Consider the following 20,179-nt stretch of genomic DNA (forward strand, 5'->3'; position numbering starts at 1 on the left):
GTATGCTCTATTTCCGCTGGAGCAGCCAGAGGGGGGCAGGGAATCGGCAGCAGGAAAGAAACAGAGACAGGAAACAGAGGGCCAGTAATTGAGGCCATATGTTTCAACAAAGACATGCTTCTGGTAGTAAAGTAGAGATTCTGCTGAAGAAAGAAGACGGTGGCCAGCTCCTATGCCCCTTTCCAGATGTTCAATTCCTTTCCAGTCTGATAGGTGTGTACAACTGTGCTATGACTGGTGGGAGGTACTGGGGACAGAGTACTTAGTGAGATAAGCAGAAAGGGAGGGCAAGCCACCATTGAAAGACAGGAGGACTAGGAAAACGTTTGGGGGAAAAGAACCAAAGATTTAGTAGAGGGTATAAAAACAGGCCGGAGGCTCTTTGGACAGGCAGAAGGAAAGAGTACGTGTTGCAGCAATACACAAATCACCAGGGAGATGAGACATAACGCAGGAAGCAGCAGAGGAGAGAAGAGGACTTGTGCAGAGCGCTGGCCTGTGTCACCGAGCTGGGGTGAAAGTCCAGCCTCAGGATTTGCAGGGAGAAGGCTGCCAACAATCCCTTGCCAGGAGTGGAGCTCAGACATGAGCTGTTCTCTCTGGCCTCTAGATTCCAGACAGAGGAGCCTTCCAAATGTTCTTGTGTCACCCCGTCAGCTCTTCCCCTCCACTTCTTACCTGCATTCATGTCTATGAGTTGCTCTCTCTTCTGTTGCTTCTCCAGCCGTTCTTTCTCTGCCTTCTCCTTGGCCAGCTTTGCTCGCCGCATCTTTTCCTCTGTCTCCCGCCGCTTCTGGTTTTCCTTGACTGCTTGCTGTGGAGGAAAGAAAAAAACCCAACCTGTGGGCAGGCACGCACTCACACATATGCACACCTACCGCCAACTAACATGAACCCAGTGGAAAGTGAAAAATGTCCACAAGAGAGTCAGTCAGCAGGTATCCCCTGCTCACCACAAACATAGTCTTAAAGTTGTGCAGATCCATGAAGAATTCTTCCACAGACACCTTCTTGGGGTCAAAGAGGAAGTAGTCGCCCAGCTCCTTATAGAGGGTCTCCATGTTAGAGTGCATCATCCGCAGCTTGGTATACTGCTCCTGTGCGTCCTTCACAAAGCTGTGCAGCCAACAGTAAAGGACCAACAACAAGGAGCAGACCCACTGCTCCACCCACAGGAGGACTCAAAGGTACGTGCTGCCACGCACAGGATGTTCAATACAGCACTGATTGTAAAAGCAAAAGCCAGAAGCAATCTAAATATGCAAACTAGGGGAACGGTAAACCATAAACTATAGTACACCTGTAGGATGGGAAGGGGCAAGTAAAAAAGAGGCTGTAGAAACAGGGCTAGGACATTATGAGCAAAAAGTAGCAAAATGCTATATTTGTTTAAAATAAACTCATTAGGTGCAAATGAGAAAGGTCCAGTGGCAGTGGGTACTTTTGGGAAGGGGGGAGGGGGAAGGGAATACATGTGTGTGTGTGTGTGTGTGTGTGTGTACTGGAGACGGGGCACAGAGAAAGCCATCAAAGGGGACTTTAGTTGATCTGCATGGTTTGCTTCCTGTCATAACGATGAAGATGCTTTTGAGAAGCATGTATTTAATGGGAAAAACTCTTTGTGAGAGGGAAAAATTGTACGTTACCAGATCTAGGCTATTGCTCCCTCCCACCCCCCACCGTGGGAAGTTCTTTCCCTTCTTAGGGGGCAACTCCCTCCTTTCAAGAAAGGATATAGTCATTTTTTCAACAAACTTGTCTTTCTCATCCGTGGCAGCTGGGAAATTCTGAACATCACGTTCCACATCAGAAATTTGTTTCTTCATCTGATCTAGATTCTTTTGCAAGTTTTCAGCAGAAACTAAAGAAAACACAAAAACAGACAGCAAGAGCTTACTAAATCCAGTCTCAGGACCCTTAACTTCTGCCCTTCAGGGCACAGCTCCAGTGTGTAGATACTGATGTTACTTAATTATTTTAGCTCTCTAAGTACTCTAGTTGTTTCACACATCTTTCCAGTGAAACTATAAATTACTTGATGACTGAGCCACTAGTCTCCCTCCACAAGTTGTCCAGTACTGAGAAGAGATGAGAAGCTTCATTTAATTTAACAAGAATCTATGAACCCCCCTGGGATCTTAGTCTCATTTTACTTTAGAGAACGGGGTTTGGGGCAGGAAGGAGACAGACACAGAAACATAGAAGCAGGGCAGAAATCTACTCTCATTTCTACTGAACGCTGGTTTTTCTTTGCCTCGTTCCAGGATGGTGAGGCCTGGTTTTTGTTAATCCAGTCTATGCTTTCTGAATGAGAATAACCATCGCCCTAGACTAAAAACTCCTGCCTTTCTTCCAGTTGTTTTGGTGTTTGGTGTTTCCCTAGGAAGGGAAAGAGTGCGTCCCACTTCTATACATGGAGACCTCTCCTGCCTGATACTGCTCCCTTGTGGCTGAGACATCACGCCTCTACCCTCTCCCATTCCCACTTAAAACAGTCTGAACTGAAAATGACCTAAAATCTAGACCGTGTTTTATTTCTCTCCCCATGCAGAGATTTGGGAGGCTTTGAAACACCTTCTAGCTACCCCCGAACCTGCCCCACCTCGGCTGGCTTTCTCCACGTGGGCAAGCTCATCTGGAAACTTGAGGACATCAGGATAGTCATTCTCACACAACTCAGCCAAGAAGTGCAACAATGTCATCTTCTGATCTGTGGACTTGGTGTCTCGAAGCTTGGGGAGGAGGAGACATCGTTAGTCCCGACATGCCCCAGATCACCTCGGGCCAACAGCAGTTGGTCACACTGGCTCACCGAGGCCAGCAGCCTTCCCTTCTGTCATCCTGGTCTAACCCTCCGGCCCACCTTACAGAGGAAGCTGATATTGAAGCCAAAAGCTCCCGCATTCCTGGAGCCAGCATTCATGTAGTTGCCGACAAGCAAGGTAAGCTCCAGAAGGCTGGAGAAGTTCTGGCTCTTTCGCAACTCTTCACATGCAGCTGTCACAGAAACGATCTCCGGCTTGATATTCTCCACTTGCTCATTGAACTGCAGCTTGAAGAGGATGGCATTGAGGCGAGGCCGCAGGCGGGGCACAGTGCCCATCTGGGGGGAAGAAAAGCCATGGCAGCCAACACAGACTGAGAAGTAAGAAAAAGGAGAGATACAGGCTTGAGCCTCCCAGGGGAGGATATGAGTTCCAGAGTAGGAAGGAGACAGAGAGAGAAAGATAGGTTCAAAACAGACAAGAGGCAAGGAGCAAGTGCGCGGCTGTTCTCGGAGGAGAAAGCATGGGGGTCGGAGAAGAGCCTGTGCCACAGGCCTACTCACCACCACGCCAAACTGCTCGGACTCGGCCAGCTCATCGTATTCGTCCTTCAGTTCGGAAAGCATTTTTAACTGTTCTGGCTCTGGCATCTGCTTGATGAGGTTCTGAAAGACAGAAGGGACAGTCTCAGCTTGAGGGGGATGAGGTGACAGCCTGAGCCTCCTGTCAGTCCCTCCCTCTGCCCAAGGACCATTAAGAAGGAAACATGGGCAGGGGGGTGAGGGTGGGCGGAGAGGCAGCTAGTGAGATGGCAGGACTTCTGAAAACTATACCTCACATCACCTGAGCACCAGAGAGACGGACGCTTACCCAAAGCTCGCATCCTTTAGGCCAACCATGCCACAGGAGGGTCCTCATCCTCTCAGCGGAGAGGACGAGAGGCTAGTGCACAGCGATGCAGAGCCAATTCCGCAGGGTGACCCTGTCCCTTACCTGGATCATAGACTCAGTCAGAACAGCCTCATTCACCTCCAGGATGACATTCTTAATCTCTTGGTAGGGCATGCGGAAAGAACCCAAAAAGATTGCTGCCAGAAAATGAGATAAAGACACATTCGTGTCAGTCTCTTCCTCCTTCCAGCCCATCCTACACACCTATGCTGCACAATTTTCCTACAAGTGCTCTTTCAAAGTCAGTATCCACCAGTTCCTCACTGCTGATATAGTGACAATCCAAATTCCTGAGTCCAGGGTTTACGGTTTCCACCTCCCAGCTTTCTTTCTCATTATCCCCACATTTATGTCACACACCAGCCACATTGTTCAAAGCACCATGTTCTACAAACACTGTGGCTCCCTTTGCTCCCAGGAAGTCTTTGATCTCCTCTCTCTCTCTCTCTCTCTCTCTCTCTCTCTCTCTCCATATATATATATACACACACACACACACACATCAAAGACGTTCACCCTACTCTATTTTAGTTCCCCGCTCCCATGACTCCATCCTCAAAGCTACCGTTGCCTAGAAGTGCTCTGATCTTAAATGCCATATCCCATTTCCTAACAAACACTTCCTATCCTTCTAGCTCTCTCACGAATATCAAAATTGGCTCTTCAACCTCATCAGGGAGATCTCTCTCTCTCTCTCTCTGGCAAGAGTGCTGACCATTCCATTTTCTCTGAATGTATCCGCTCCACTTTGCCTTCTCTACTTAACCTAGACTCTACCGTCTATCACTTCCCTCTCTCCTATTGCTCCCATTTCTCCTATTCCTATTCTTTTTCTCTCATTTTCTTCTCCTCCAGCCCTCTCATGTCCCTACTCTTACTAACTGCAGATTGGAATCTATGACTTTGAGGTGGCGCCGATGATAGCCGGGGCCTCAGTGCTGCCTAGTAACCCTTCTAGTGTCTCTCACCCGTGCTCTCCAGGCCGTCTTTGCGGCTCTACCAAAAGACCCCCATTCTCCCAACTGTTCCATCACTTCTGCATTTGTTCTAAGATCTTGCAGAAAAAAACTGAAGCCATTGGTTAAACGACTTGCTAAGCTTTCCCTTATGCCAATTATACACTGAGCATTAGGGGGCTCAGAAGGAGCCAGACAAGAAAAGGCTTGGGTAAGGACTACTTTGGAATTATCTAGAAGAAAACTTGTGTCAACATGTCTGTAAGCTCATCAGCAACTATACCCATGTACTCATCTTTTCCGCATGTTTCAACAGATCTGGTGGCCCTAAGGACCTTTCCCTTCAGCATATACACATAATCAAGTTTCTTCTATCTTAAAAAAAAACAAAAAACAAAAAACAAAACCCTCCTTGACCCAATATTCTTCTCTAATTACCAACTTCCTTCTTTTCTTCACTTTATTGAGTGTCTACTCCATGTGAGATATAATACCTTAAACACAATCTACATACATAATCTCATTTAACCCTATTCATAATATCCTGTAAGTGTGTATTCTTAGCCCCATTTGACAGAAAAGGAAACTAATACTTCAGGAAGTTAAACTACCCATCCAAGGTCATACTGCTAGTAAGGGTTGGGGCCAAGATTTAAATACAAATGGATTCCAGAGCCTCTGTTCTTAACACCTATGCTGCACAGAAATTATTCTTGCCTTGGCTACTGATTTTCTAATGCCAGATCCAAAAGATACTTTTCCTATCCTGATTTTACTTGGCTCGTCTTCATCCAATACTATGGACTACTCCCACTTCTTAGGACTATTTCCTACTATTTTTATCGCTGCTCCTTTTCTTTGAGGTCTCCCTCCTTTTCTGACTTCCCCATTAAATATTTGAGGCCTCCAAAGCAATCTCATGGCTTTAATTATGACTCACATGCTATCTCCGATATTCTTATCTCCAACCACACCTTCCTGTTGATTTCTATACCCAAATGCCTAATACACCCATCCTTTTGGAGGAGTCCCACAGGCATCTTAAATTCTATCCTAAAATTAAGTCACTCATTTCTACCCACCACCCTGCCACCTCTCACTCATGTCCACTACCTTCCACTTCTCCCACAAAAGACAGAATCTGCTCCTGCTGGGTTTTCCTATTTCAGTAAATGGTACCACTCTCTACCGCGAGATCTAAACCCAAGAAAACGTCTCCTTTATCCCCTTAGTTAATCACTAAGTTCCATTAATTCCATCTTATTATCTCCTGCCTTCCTATTCATTCTTACTACTTTAATCTCAGGCCCTGATTCCCTCTGACCATGACATAACTCATCTCTCTGCCTTCCCCTGCCCTAGCAATGCAGCCTCAAAAATCACTGCTGAAATAGTCTCCCCCCAAATCACATAGGGTTGTATTATTCACTTTCCTGATTAGAATCCCTTCATTAACTTGCACAGCTTTCAGGATAAAATATGTACTTATTAGCCTAAGCCTACAAGAATTTGTTATGACCTAGCCTCTATTTATTCCTCGAAAGCTTCTCCCCTCCGCCACTTCCCCACACACGGCCTTTCCTCAGCTATACTTAACAACTTGCAGTTCGAGAACCGTCCAATGTTATCCAGGCCTCTGTGCCGTCTACACGCTGATCCCTGCCTGAAACAAGCCAGCCTTCACCCTTCACTTCACTCACTATTAAGAGTTCTTTCAGCACAGCGTAAGCAGTACCTCCTTTAGAATGATCTCTAGGATGTGCTTCCTCCAATAAGCCCCCGACTTGATTTAAATGACCCCTTTCCTAGTGCGCTCATGCATCCTATGTGCTATTACCATTATTTATTTTTCTGTCTCCAGTGGACGTGTGGTTCGTGAGGACAGGGACTACGCCTCACTCAGTTTTGTATCCCCAGCACAGAAAAGGCACTTAATGATCTTTGAATCACTAAATTACATCTCTTAGACCATCCTACCCTAAACTAATCTCAATTCTTTTCCTGGATTCTGTTGTCCATATCGTATCACTCAACTGGAAATAACAACGCACTACCCCACCATCTTGTAGCATTTTCCAAAATAACAATTACTCACGTTTTATGTTCCCAGAACTGAATCTTGAGAAGAGGAATTATCTCAGATTAGTCTCCATACAAGGACTTACCCACAGACACTATTTAGTAATATTTGTTGTCATTGGTCTGAGATTACATAGCCAAGAATCATGTAAAGGCTTCCTGTTCTCATTCTATCACTGACTTTATTTATAGGGCTGTGCACTCATTCCTTGTGTGACCTCGGTTAAGTCATAACAGCTGAATTTTAGTTTTCTCATTTGGAAAAATGGGAACAACAGCCACACTGCAAGATTGTGAGTGGGTCTTATGGACGATATACCCTTTCATCTCTGGAACATGAGCCTCGTATGTGCCTACCAGAGCTTGCAACATGACAGATCCTCAAATATCTGTTGAGCAAATATTTAAATCTATAATATTAGGGAGAGCAACAGTTGAAATGAACAGAGAATGAACATACATCCTGATCATCAAGTAAGTACTACCTGTATCAATTTTGCAGAGGAGTTTCTGATCTGAAATTCTGCCATCAATCAGAGTTATGAGTATAGGTAGCAAGTTCAGAACAGAACTCTGGAGTTACTGATCCTACTCTCAGAAGTCCAGGATTTACATTATTTACTCTAAACCACAAGGTTATTTAGATTTAATTGAAGTCAAACCAGTGCCTGCATTTAAAGGAAATACTTAAAAGACAGTGAGAAAGAAGGAAATGTACAATAGCTAGAATATTTGTGGCAGATTTTCTGTGGATGCCATAGAAAATAAGGGCTTTGAAATAAGAACATCCAAGGTTCAAACCCTAGACCTGTCTCTTACTAGCTACATAACTAGGCAAATTCTTGAAAGTCTTAGCCTCTCTTTCCTTGCCATAAAACTATATACTAACAATCTTGCCGTGCTATTGAAGGGATTAAATGAGATACTGGCAATTCGCTATGTAATGCCTGGCATAGAGCAGGACCTCAACAAATCAATGTTTCTGGATCTACCAGAATTAAGTTCTTGGAAAAACTCCTTCACATTTCAAGTAGTTTGGATTACAGAGTTACTCACAGAGATTCTGGGCCGTCTTTGAATCCAACACCTTTAACTCTTTTACTTTTTTCTTTTGCACAGATTTCTTTTCTTCTCCACCTTCCTGATCCTTCTTGGCTAGAGAGAGAAAGATCAGAAAAACATGATTAAGGAAAAGCCACATCTGTGCCTCACTGAGCTACTGTCCCAGCCCCAAAGACCCCTCGCTTCCTTTCTGTTAATACCAGTCTCCCCACTATATTCCTGCAAGGTGCACCTCCTCTTTAACCACCGGCCTCCTATTGCTGACTGTCCCCTCCAACTATAATACATATCTCATTTTATTTTCTTTAATAGTTATCAATAATGCTTTCCCACCTACATCCTATCTACTTGCAGGAAACAGTAAACTTTCTGTAAAGGACCAGAGAATAAATATTTTAGGCTTTGCAGACACTATGGTCTGTCTCAACTCTGCCATATGAAGGCAATTATAGACAATACATATATGACGTGGCTGTGTTCCAATAAAACTTTATCCACAAAAACAGGTGGTCAGTCTCAGGGCTATAGTTTGGCTGCATTAGAGTCTTCCACCGTGTTATCTTTTTGTGCCTATTAAAAATCCTATTTATCTTTCAAGCTCATCTTGAACATGAGTTCCTATAAAATTTTTGATTTTATATTTGATTTCCCAAAATGCCTGTGATCTCTCTCTCTAAATCCCTATTGATTCTTATACTTCTTTATTGTAAGTCCTCTCCCTGACTTTGTCATAAGTATATAGGGTCTCTTCTTCACAAGATGAGGACTTTGGTATGGCATAACAATATATTCCTAGCAGGATCTTACTGCTTAAATATCATACTGGTGCTAACAAAGAAGGTACAATACTCTCCTCAGACTATCCAAAGCCAATGTATTCTTCTTTTGCTGTGAAGCTTTCCCCAATTAGCTGAACTAATTTTCATGGTATTTGTTATCTATACCTCATTAAAAAAATTAATTATTCAATGCTTTGTGAAATTTTATATGTGTCATCTTGATTTTTGAAAACCTGTGTTACTTTACAAGTGTGAATGCTTCTTCCCATCCTACCTAGACTCTGACCTTCAAGAGCAGTTAGCATGACAGTAACATTCACCAGAAGTGGTTATTCTGGCTATGAGGAGAGTTGGGCAGTAGATAGAAAGGGAAACAGGAACTGTTTCTGGACAGACATTAATTGTAAAATATTCTGTGTAACTTGCTTTCAACATTTTTAGAGCCATACGGGAATATCTCTGCAAGGAGTGTCAAGGAAACTGACAAAGCTAGCTGCTTCTGAGGAGATGAATGGGGTCCCTGAGTATGGATATGGAAGGAATACTTTTCAATACAAATATAATATCATTTAAATTTCAAACCATCTGAATAGTATTATCTGGTACAAATAAATAAGAAATAAAGCAAACAAAAAAGAAAGTTTCATGGCAAAAAGTACAGAAAAACTATAAAAAATTCACCTTTGGCCTCACAGGCCCAATTTGAAGACGGAAAATGCTAAAAACATGAAGATTAGTTATTTAAATAAATACTTATTGAGTACCTAAGTAAATACTTATTGGGCTCTGTTCTGGGCTCTAGGAATAAAACAGTGAACAAAACAGAGAAAGATTCCTGCTTTCATGGAACTTATATTCCAATAAAGAGAAATAGACAATAAACGAGTTCATAGATAAAACAGTGTATTAGATGGTCATTAAGTGCTATGAAGAGAAGAAAATAGGGGGAATTTAATAGGGAGATGGATTACAACTTTAGGGGGCTGCTGCTCAGGGAAGGTTTTAGTGAGAATATGACATTTGAGTAAAGATCTTTTAGAAAGTGACAAATCAAGCCACATGAACATCTGGGGGACAAGGGGGAAGCTTTTCAGGCAGAGGGAACAACAAATGCAAAGGCCTGAGACAAGAGCATGCCTAGTGTGCTGAAGGAAAAGCAAAAACGTCATTAGGGCTACAGTAGATGGAGGAAGGGGGGAGATCAGGAGATAAAATCAGAGAAGTAGGTGAAAACAGACAGTATAGAAAAAAAGAAAATTATGCATAGTCGGATAAAAACGGAGACTCAAACATCTAGACTGTATCACAAAAACTTAGGGAAGGAGAAAAGTAAAAGTATTATATTTAAAAACTAGGAAGGCTAAAGGGACCTAAAGGGAAATAAAGTTTCTACACTTCACTCGAATTGGTAAAAACATCAATATCATTAAACTAGGAAAAGTTATGTATGTATAATGTTATACGTAGAGCAATACCTAAGTAAACTGTACAAAGCAATATGCTCAGGAATTATAAATAAACCAAATGGAATCTTTAAAAAAATGTTGAAAGAAACTACAGGGAAGTGAAAAGAAGAGAAATAGGAAATAAACAGAAAACAAATACAAATAACACACACTTTCCCCTTTTATAGGTTGATGCAAAAGTAATTGCGGTTTTTGCATTTTTAACCTTTTAAACCACAATTACTTTTGCACCAACCTAAATAGAAAGCCTTGGGTGACCTAGATAACTAACCATTTGAGGGACCCTTCTTTCGCTTCCCATGCTTTAATTTCCACTCTGGTTTTCCATTCATCAATAAAGAGGGAACCCGTGAAACCTGAGGCACCCACCTCATCCCCAATAAAGGCAGAACCCCAGGGTCGCCCTCTCTCTCTCTCCTAGTGACCACACTGTGTGGCCCCAGGAGTGCCATGTCAGGACCTGTGAGGAATAAACCTTGCTTTTTCAAAGTTGCCTGATGGTTGTTGCTGAGGTGCATCGTGCAATCGTTAAGAACCACAAGGGCCAGTATGGCTCAGTCGCAACACTGGCTCTGGTGGGGGAAATGTTTCTGGGGGCTTGCCAGGAGTTGTTTTGGCTCAGTGAGTACTCCAGGCCTTCCTAGCTGATAGCATCACTATGCTGAGACAATATCAAACACTGGCAGAGTGATTAACAAGACTGAACGATATGCTGTCTATAAGAAGCTTACTTGAAATACAAAGATACAGGTAGGTTGAAAGTAAAAGGCTGAAAAAAGATATACCATGCAGATATTAACTTAAAAAAAAAAAAAAGCAGAATGGCCATATTACTATCACGGAAGTAGACTTCAGAGCAAAGAAAATAACGAGATAAAGCGGGACATTACATAACGATTAAAGGATCAATCCACCAGGGAGACTTAACAATTTTAAACGTGTATGTACCAAACAACAGAGACTTGAATATAAGAAACAAAACTAAGAGATGAAAAAAGACACCAACATAGCCAAGCCACAATAATGCTTGGAGACATTAACGCCCTACTCTTGGTAATGGGTAAACTACTTGATAGAAAATCAGAAAGGATATAGAAGTGAACAGTATAATCAATCAACAGGGTCATATATATGTAGGACATGTCACCTAACAACAATAGAATAAACATTTTTTTCAAGTGCCCATTGAACATCCACCAAGACTGACCATATCCTGAGCCATGAAAATCAATAAAATAGATAAACCTCTAAAAAGACTGACAAAGATAAAAAGAGAGAAGACATATATGAAATATTAGGAATGAAATGGAGTATCACCTCAGATCCTGCAGCCATTTAAAGGATAGTAAGGGGACACCATAAATAACTTTGTACTCATGAATCGGACAATTACAAGAAATGGGCCAAACTACAAACTACTAAAACTCAACCAAGATAAAATAGATAACTCAAATACTACTGAAACCACTTAAAAATCTGAATTCATAATTATAAGGCTCCTGAGAAGGAAATCTCCTGGCCCAGGTTTCACTAGAGAATTCTGCCAAACATTTAAAGAAATTTTAATGCCAATTTTATACAACCTCTTTAAGAAAACAAAAAAAGAGGGAACACTTCCCACTTCATTTTATGAATGTCACTGAAGTTTTCACTTTAAATAGTTAATTTTATGTTATGTGAATTTAATCTCAATAAAACAATTGGTAATTGTTTCAGATGTTTAAAATCACTAATTAAACCAGTGAAATTTGAGTATGGATTTTATATTAAATAACAGTAGTATACCAATGATAAATTTTCTAAATGTGATCATTGTACTGTGGTTATGAAAAAGAATGTCCATGTACTTGGGAGAGGCAGGCATGCTGAAGAATTTAGGGGTAAAAGGCCATGATGTCAGTATTTTATCTCAAACAGTTCAGTAAAAAAAGTTTAAAAAAAGGAAAATGTTCATAGCAACATTATTCATAATGGCCCAAAAGTGAAAACAATCCAATGACCTTCAACTGATAAAGAGAAAAACAAAATGTGTACCTATACAAAGGGATATTATTCAGCCATGAAAAGGAATGAAGTACTGATACCTGCTACAACATGAACCTTACAAACATGTGATTAGTGAAAAAGCCAGACACAAGTGCACATATGATTACATTAATACAAAATATCCAAGATAGGCAAATTCATAGAGATAGAAAGTAGCTCAGTGATTGCTAAGGTGCGGGAAGAAGTGGGGAGTGACTGCTTAAGAGATTCAGGGTTCCTTTTGTATGTGATGAGACTGTCCTAGAATTAGAGAGTGGCAGTAGTTGTACCAATTTGTAATATACAAAACAAACAAACAAACAAACCCATGGAATTGTACACTTTTACGGGCGAATTTTATGATACGTGAACTATATATCTCAAATAAATAAATGTGCATGTACATATACATACACACATACATTCAAATGGACCACAGATCTAAATGGAAAACCTAGAATTATTAATCTTCTAAAAGAAATTGGAAAAACCTTCACAACTTTGGGGTAGGCAATGATTTCTTAGAAACAAAAAAGTACAAACTATGCAGTAGGAAGAATCCTAAGTTGGCCCCCAAGTTGCACACACACTGTATACAACCCTTCTTGAGTGTGAGTGGGCCTGACCTACTCTGGGAAGTCCTTCAGATCAGACAAGAGAAGTCAGAGATTCGAAGCTGCAGAAGATGCTCTCTTGCTGTCCATGAAGAAGTAAACTGCCACACTGTGGAGAAGGCCACGTGGCAGGAAATGGTCGTAGCCTCTAAGAGCTCAGGACAGCTCCTAGTTGATGACCAGCAAGGAAACAGAAATCTACGTTCTATAGTTATAAATAACTGGGTTCAGCCAAACAGCCCATGAGCTTGGAAGAGGACGCCAAGTTCCAAAAAGCAGTGCGATCCAACCAGAACCTTCATTTCAGTTTGGTGTGACCTTCAGCAGAGGATCCATCCAACTTGGATCCCAGACCCAGGGAAACAGTGAGATGATAAATTTACATTGTTTTAAGCTTAAGTTGGTGATGATTTGTTACACAGCAATAGGAAATAATAAAAAAAACATACAAGTGTTCTTTCTCGCTAGTATGAGACTCAACTGTGTGATATCTGAGTGAGTATGTAAGATCACGATTCCATATGGGAAGCACTACTAGAAGATCAAGACTCTATCAAGCCCGCTGGACCTACAGTTGCCCAGCAATGAAGAACCTCAAGAGGAGCCACCGACTGAGAGTCAGGATATTACAACTTACCAAGAGAAAAAAGATGAAGGAGCACCTGAAGTTCAAGGGCCTGACGACCCAGATGCTCATCTCCAGGAACTGGCCACCCAGAGACTGGGGGTAAGGGCAAAGATGGTCCTGATGTCACTGGGAGAGTTTACCAAACTCAGAGCGCTTTCACACGTCAGCAGCAGGGCCTGATCCGAAAGCTGTTCTGCAGAAACAGGCTCAGCCAAAGACGGGGAGTGAGGACACAGATGGTCCTGATATCAAGGGCAAGATTTTACCAAATCTAGAGCCCAGTGAAGTGCCAGAAGCAGAGCCTGACCAGGAAACCAGTCTCCAGGACCTGCCTCAGCTGAACACTGGGGATGAGGGCAGAGATGGTCCTGATGTCAAGGAGGATATTTGACCCAAACTAGAATCCATTCATACGTCAGAAGTAGGGCCTGACCCGGACGCTGATATCCAGGAATTGGCTCAGCCAAGACTGAGAGTGAGGGCAGAGATGGTGTGATGTCAAGGGGGAGGTTTTTACCAAAACTAGAAACCACTTACATGCCAGAAGCAAGGGAAGGGAAAGCACAGGATTAAAGGAAGATGAACTGAAATCATGCAAACTGTTAAGTGGGATACTTATTTGACTGTTAAAATTCTCTCAATAAAGGTTTACGGGGAGGGGAGGGGAGGGGAGGGGAGGGGAGGGGAGGGGAGGGGAGAGAAGAAAAAGTGGACAAACTGGACTTCATCAAAATAAAAAACTCTTCTTTGAAAGATATGGTTAAGATATGAACAAACAAGCAACAGACTGGGAAAATATGCTTGCAAAACATGTATCTGATAAAGGACTAGTATCCAGAACATATAAAATATTTGCATGACTCAACCATAAGAAAACAACCAATCCAATTTTTAAAAACAAGCGAAAGATTTGGACAGACACTTCACCAAAGAAGACACATAGATGGTAAGTCAGCACAGGGAAGGATGCTCAACATCATTAAGTCATTAGGAATATGTACTAGGAATTAAATTAATCAGGAATTAAAAGTATAATGCCTAACCCATTAGAATCACTAAAATTAAAAAATAAAACGGGTGATACTAAGTGCTAGTAAGGATGCCAAGCACCCGCAACTCTCATGTATTGCTAGTGGAAATGGAAAAAAAAATGGTACAGCTACTTTAGAAAACAGTTTGCCACTTTCTTATACAGTTAAACATACACTTATTGCAGCAATGACCCAACAATCCCATTCCTAGGTATCTGACCAAGAAAATGAAAACATGTATCTCCAGACAAAATTTTGTATGCAAATGTTTCTATTGGCTTTATTCATAATTGCTAAAAACTAGATTCAACCTGAATGTCCATCAACCAGTGAATGGATATAATGGAATCCCACTCAGCAATAAAAAGGAATGAACATGAATACAACACCATGGACAAATTTCAGATACATTATGCTAGGAGAAAGAATACAGCCTTAAAAGGCTACTCAGTGTATGATTCCATGTATATGACATTCTGGGAAAGACAAAACTCTAGGGCCAGAAAACAGATCAGCGGTTGTCAGGCCTGGTAGTGAGGAGAGAGGATGGACAAATGGGAAGGATAGAACTTTTTAAGAGTGATGAAAATGTTATCTGTCTTGATTGAGATAGTTATATGGCTGCATACATTTGTCAAAATTCAAAGAACTGTACACACAAAAAGGATAAATTTTACTATATGCAAATTATACCTCAATAAACCTAACTAAACATACTGTATCTTCAAGACCAATAAAAGACAGTAGAGTAAGGCTATAATAATTATAAGAGTGATACTGAAAAAACACATGACGTTTTTAATAATAAATAAAGAAGTAGAAGAGATTCCAGAAATAAATATGAAACATTTCGTACATGCTAAAGTAGAAACGGGATCAATGCAAAAAAGGATGATGCAGGGGTTGGTAAACTTTTTCTTAAATGACCAGAAAGTGAATATTTTAGGCTTTGTGGGCCATATAGTTTCTGTTGCAACTACTCAACTCTGTTGGTGCAATATGAAATAAGTTATAGACAACATGTAATCAAACGGGTATGGCTGTGTTCCAATAAAGCTTTATTAACAAAAAGGGGTTGGCCATAGTTTGCTGACTTCTTGTGTTAATCAACAGTGCTGGAACAACTGGCTCTCCATTTTGAAGGAAAACAGTTAGATCCTAACTTTACGCTATTCACAAAAATTAATTCCAGATACATTAAACATCTAAATGTTAAAAGTAGAAATACAATATAATTCTGAATAAATGAAAACTTTCCTAAGAATAAACACAAACTCAAGATGGTATAAAGTAAAAGACAGACTAATTTAATTACATGAAATTTTAATTTTTCAATGTGGTGCAAATCATCATATAAAATATGAAAAGAAATGAGAATTTCCATTTCCAGTAATGGGGCCAAATATCCCATGGAAAACATCTTAAAACGCTGGTGTAATGTTTTAAAACATCACTTTGAAAGCATGGAAGAGCTGACAACATGGTGATGAACTGCTCCCAAGAGGTAAGCAAAACACTGAAGCACTGTTCCAATGACAGTTTGATGGCTCTGTGTGGACAGGGGTCAAGGTCCAGTTTCTGCCTAATACGGAGAAAGTCTCATATGAGACTCCTCATTAGCTGGGAACCCAAAAGGCTACATCCTCAGAGTAAAGGTGAAAACCACAGGCTTGCAGTTGGAAGCCCCAGAAAGCCTACACTCTAGGAACAAGGTGAACCAGGGATAGATCAAGCCTTTCCAAAACCACAAGCCTTGGCACAACTTACTCCCTGACTGGATTAAGGTGATCACTCATCTGTCTAGTGAGAATAAAGCAAATAGGAACAGACCCATGCATGATTCAGACACTGGAACTAGCCAACAAGGACTTTAAAGTAACTTTAGTTAACATGTTCAAGTATACAGGGGAAAAATAAAAATAGATGAAGATGGAGAAGTTCACAAGAGAAGTAAAATTTAAAAAAAAAATAAGTCACTGGGCATTCTAGTTAGAATTAAAGATTATTAGAACTGAAATTAAGAGTTCAATAGATGGGTTTAACAGGAGACACAATAAAGTTAGTGAACTGGAAGACAGGTCAATAAAAATGATACAAACTAAAGCACAGATATAGAAGATGAAAAGCAACAAAAAAGAGTGTAAAGACATGTGAAAAGATCCAATATATGTATAATTGGAGGCCCAGAAAGAAAAGAATTGGACAGAAGCCGTTAATATGGTGTTATGCACATAAAAACTTAAGAGGATAGATCTAATGTTAAGTGTTCTTACCATAAAAATAAAAATAAAAATAGAAGACATAAGAGAAATCTCCTGGAGGTGATGGAAATGTTATCATCTTGACTGTAGTGGTAATATCTCAGGTGTATGCATATGTCCAAACTCATCAAAACGTATACATTAAATATGTGCAAGTTTTTATATATTAAATATACCTCAATAAAGCTGGGGAGAGAGATATTAACTATTAAATGTGACTTGGAGCAGGGGAGGAGTCCCAGGATTTCAGTCTCACAGGGAAGCTTTAGACAGGTGGACAGAGAAAGTAAATGCGTAGAGTAAAATACTAAAAATAACAAAGAAAACAAACAAGAAAAACCCCACACATATACATAAGATGAAGTGCTAACTGTGACAGTCACTGGCACTGAACTTGAAAGCAAAATAAAATGCCAATAATTAAAAAAACAAAAACAGAAATTGGACAGAAGCAATATTTGAAGAGAAAATAGCTGTGAACTTTCCAAAAGTGATGAACACTTCAACATACAGACTCAAGAAGCTCAGAGAACCCCAAGGATAAATACAAAGAAAACCACACCATGGTACATCATCATCACAGTAAAACTGCTAAAAACCAGGCGGGAAAAATTCTCGAAGTAGCAGGAGACAAAATATGTTACCTTCAAATGGACAACAGTTAACACTGACAGTGGAGTTGTTTTTTAAAATAGAGGAAAACAAAAAATATCCTTCAAAAACATAGGTGAAATAAATAAAGATATAGCCAGACAAAAACAGAGAGTAACTGAACTAAAATAAGTACTTAAGAGAGTACTTTTTCAGGCAGAAGAAAACGTATACCAAAAGAAAATTCAGAAGTGTAGGTAGGAAGGAAAAACACTACAAAGGTGTTTTAAAGTGAATATTGATATTACAAAATAATAGCAAATATGTTTCTGAAGTTTAAAACATATGTAGAATTAAAATGCATGACATCAATAACTCAAAAAGAGGGTATGTAGTAAATAGTTAAAATGTTAAATTCTAGCATTATCTGGAGGGTGGTAAAAGTTATAATTTGTATTAGATTGTAAATCAAACATGCATGTTATAATTTCCCAAAAGGATAGTAAAAAAAAGTATAATTAGGAATAGGGGAAATGTGAAATAATAAGTTTTAATGAATCCATAAAAAGCCAAGAACAGAAAAAAAGGATGTAAATTAGAAAAATCAAACAGAAACAAACAGCAATATGGTATATATCAACTCAAATGGATTAAATACATTGAAGTGTGAAAAGACTAAGATCATCAGACTGAATTTACAAAACACATACTAAATAAACTGCTTACAAGAGACACACCTTAAATAAAGACACGAATGTTAAGGGTGAAATAGTGAAAGAAGATATACTTACCAAGAGAAAGCTGGTGCAGCTATACTTATAACAGAAAGACTTCATCTCTAATAATACTACTGCCTTGAACAGACACATTTCATAATGATAAAGGGTCAACCCACAAGGAAGATATAATAATTCTAAATATAAATACAGCAATAATTTAGTTGCAAAATATATAAAGTACAAAAATGAACTAAAAGAAGAAAAGAGCAAATCCATAACCATAGTGGAAGAATTAAAACTCTTTTGTACAATAACTAACAAAACAAGCGATAAAAACTTGGAAAGGATATAGAAAATCTGAACACATAACAAACTTGACCTAATTGATATATTAGAACAAGGCATACAACAATAAAAAAATACAACTTTTTTTCATATGCTCATAGCACATTTACCAAAATTCACCACGTGCTGGGTAAAAGCAAGCCTCAACAAATTTTAAAGGACACAGAAATAATTTGAAGTGTGTTCTCTGACCACAGTAGTATTAAGCTGGAAATCAGTACAAAGATTAACTAAAAAATTCCCCACTATTTGGATATTGAGTAAATATCTAAATAACTCTAGAGTCAGGTAAGAAATCACAAAAGAAATCAGAAAATATTTTCAACAGAATGAAATCAGCATATTACATAGAAAATACAGGACAAAGAGAAAACAAAATAAGATGGTAGATTTAAACCCAAATATTTCAGTAATTATGTCAAATGTAAACAGACTACATGCTTCAGTTAAGGCCAATATTGTCATCTGGATTTTAGAAAAAAGAGCCTAAGTATATGCTGTTCTTATAAGAGAAACATCTAGAATAAGGATAGAAAAAGGATGAAAACTATAGTTACACCAGGTAAGTTCTACTAAAAGAAAGTTGATGAAGTTACATTAATATCAGACAAAATAGTCTTCAAGGCAACGAAAAGCATTATAGAAGGCAGAGACACAGTACGATGATAAAAGTCTTAGTTCATCAGGAAAATAAAAGAATTTAGAATTTGTATGTACCTAATAACATTATATATTTGCATATTAAGATATATATATGGGGCAGCCGGTTGGCTCAGTGCTTAGAGCACAGTGCTCATAACACCAAGGTCGCTGGTTCGATTCCCACCTGGGCCACTGTGAGCTGCGCCCTCCACAACTAGATTGAAAACGACGACTTGACTTGGAGCTGATGGGTCCTGGAAAAACACACTGTTCCCCAATATCCCCCCCCCCCACACACACACACACACAAAAGTATATATATATATATGTTGCACCAAAAAAATATAATCTGAATGCAATCATGAGGACATATTAGATAAATTCAAACTGAGGTCTGTATTCTTCAGAAAGATAAAAGTCATGAAAGAGAAAAGACCAAGGGATTGTAATAAGGAGTTTGACTCATTTTCAGATGATTGATTGTTGACAGCTGCTAAGCCTCACCTCTCCCTTTTCCCATTGTGTCCCACCTCTGGGCAAACTAGTAATAGGAAAGCCTTCCTGCTCCTCCTTTGATGCCACAGGAGATACAAACTATGCAAGGTCCTTGTGCAGGAATTCTTACCCTGGCTGCACCCCCACCCACAATAAAAACCCAAGCCAGTCTCCTTTCCTTGCTCTCTTAAGCCATTTCAAACCTGTTCTTCTCAGAGACTCAATTATGTAAGTTAGTAAACCTTCTCATACCCTCTGCTGTGTGTGGGGGGAGGTGTCATCAATCACAACATCCAAACCAAATTCTGAATAGTGGTCCATGTGCCTTTGCAGGTGACCTTTATAGGAATTACTCTCAATTTAAAAAGACAAAGGACAACTGAAGGCAATGCTGAAGGCAATGCATGAGCCAGGATATTTTTTGTAAAGAACATCAAAATCTAAAGGTCAGATTAAATACCAGTATGACATTAATGTTAATTTCCTAATCTTGATAATTATACTGCAGTTATGGACCTGTTATTAGGAAATGCACACTGAAGGATAAGGAGGCATCAGGTCTGTAACTTACCCTGAAATGGTTCAGGAAAAAATACAACACACACATATGTATGTACATATATACACTTAGAGAGGAACAAGGCAAATGTGGTAAAACGTTAACATCTCAGGAATGCAGTGAAGTATGTGCAGGAAATGTTTTGTATTACTCTAGCAACTTTTCCATAAGTCTGAAATTATGTTGATTAACATTTTTTTAAAAATAAAGC

At 39.7% G+C, this 20,179-nt stretch overlaps 2 protein-coding genes across 2 annotated transcripts in view; one reads left to right on the forward strand and one right to left on the reverse strand.

Moving 5' to 3' along the window:
• The window catches only part of DIAPH1 (diaphanous related formin 1), an 87,669-nt gene that overhangs the window by 9,286 nt on the left and 58,204 nt on the right, over positions 1–20,179 (reverse strand). Inside the window, exons 17-24 of the mRNA XM_074313689.1 lie at positions 7,808–7,906; positions 3,759–3,853; positions 3,329–3,430; positions 2,864–3,103; positions 2,603–2,732; positions 1,737–1,861; positions 954–1,118; positions 679–814 (exon numbers count right to left, since the gene is read on the reverse strand). Of these exons, the coding sequence (XP_074169790.1) occupies positions 679–814; positions 954–1,118; positions 1,737–1,861; positions 2,603–2,732; positions 2,864–3,103; positions 3,329–3,430; positions 3,759–3,853; positions 7,808–7,906 (1,092 nt within the window). The remainder of the gene's footprint in view (positions 1–678; positions 815–953; positions 1,119–1,736; positions 1,862–2,602; positions 2,733–2,863; positions 3,104–3,328; positions 3,431–3,758; positions 3,854–7,807; positions 7,907–20,179) is intronic.
• Positions 12,940–13,716, forward strand: LOC141567199 (X antigen family member 5-like). Its single transcript, XM_074312739.1, has 3 exons — positions 12,940–13,008; positions 13,272–13,406; positions 13,531–13,716. The coding sequence occupies exons 1-3, from the start codon at positions 12,940–12,942 to the stop codon at positions 13,714–13,716; spliced, it is 390 nt and encodes a 129-aa protein (XP_074168840.1).

This window comes from Rhinolophus sinicus, linkage group LG10, assembly GCF_036562045.2.
Source record: "Rhinolophus sinicus isolate RSC01 linkage group LG10, ASM3656204v1, whole genome shotgun sequence".
Classification (NCBI taxonomy): Eukaryota; Metazoa; Chordata; class Mammalia; order Chiroptera; family Rhinolophidae; genus Rhinolophus; species Rhinolophus sinicus.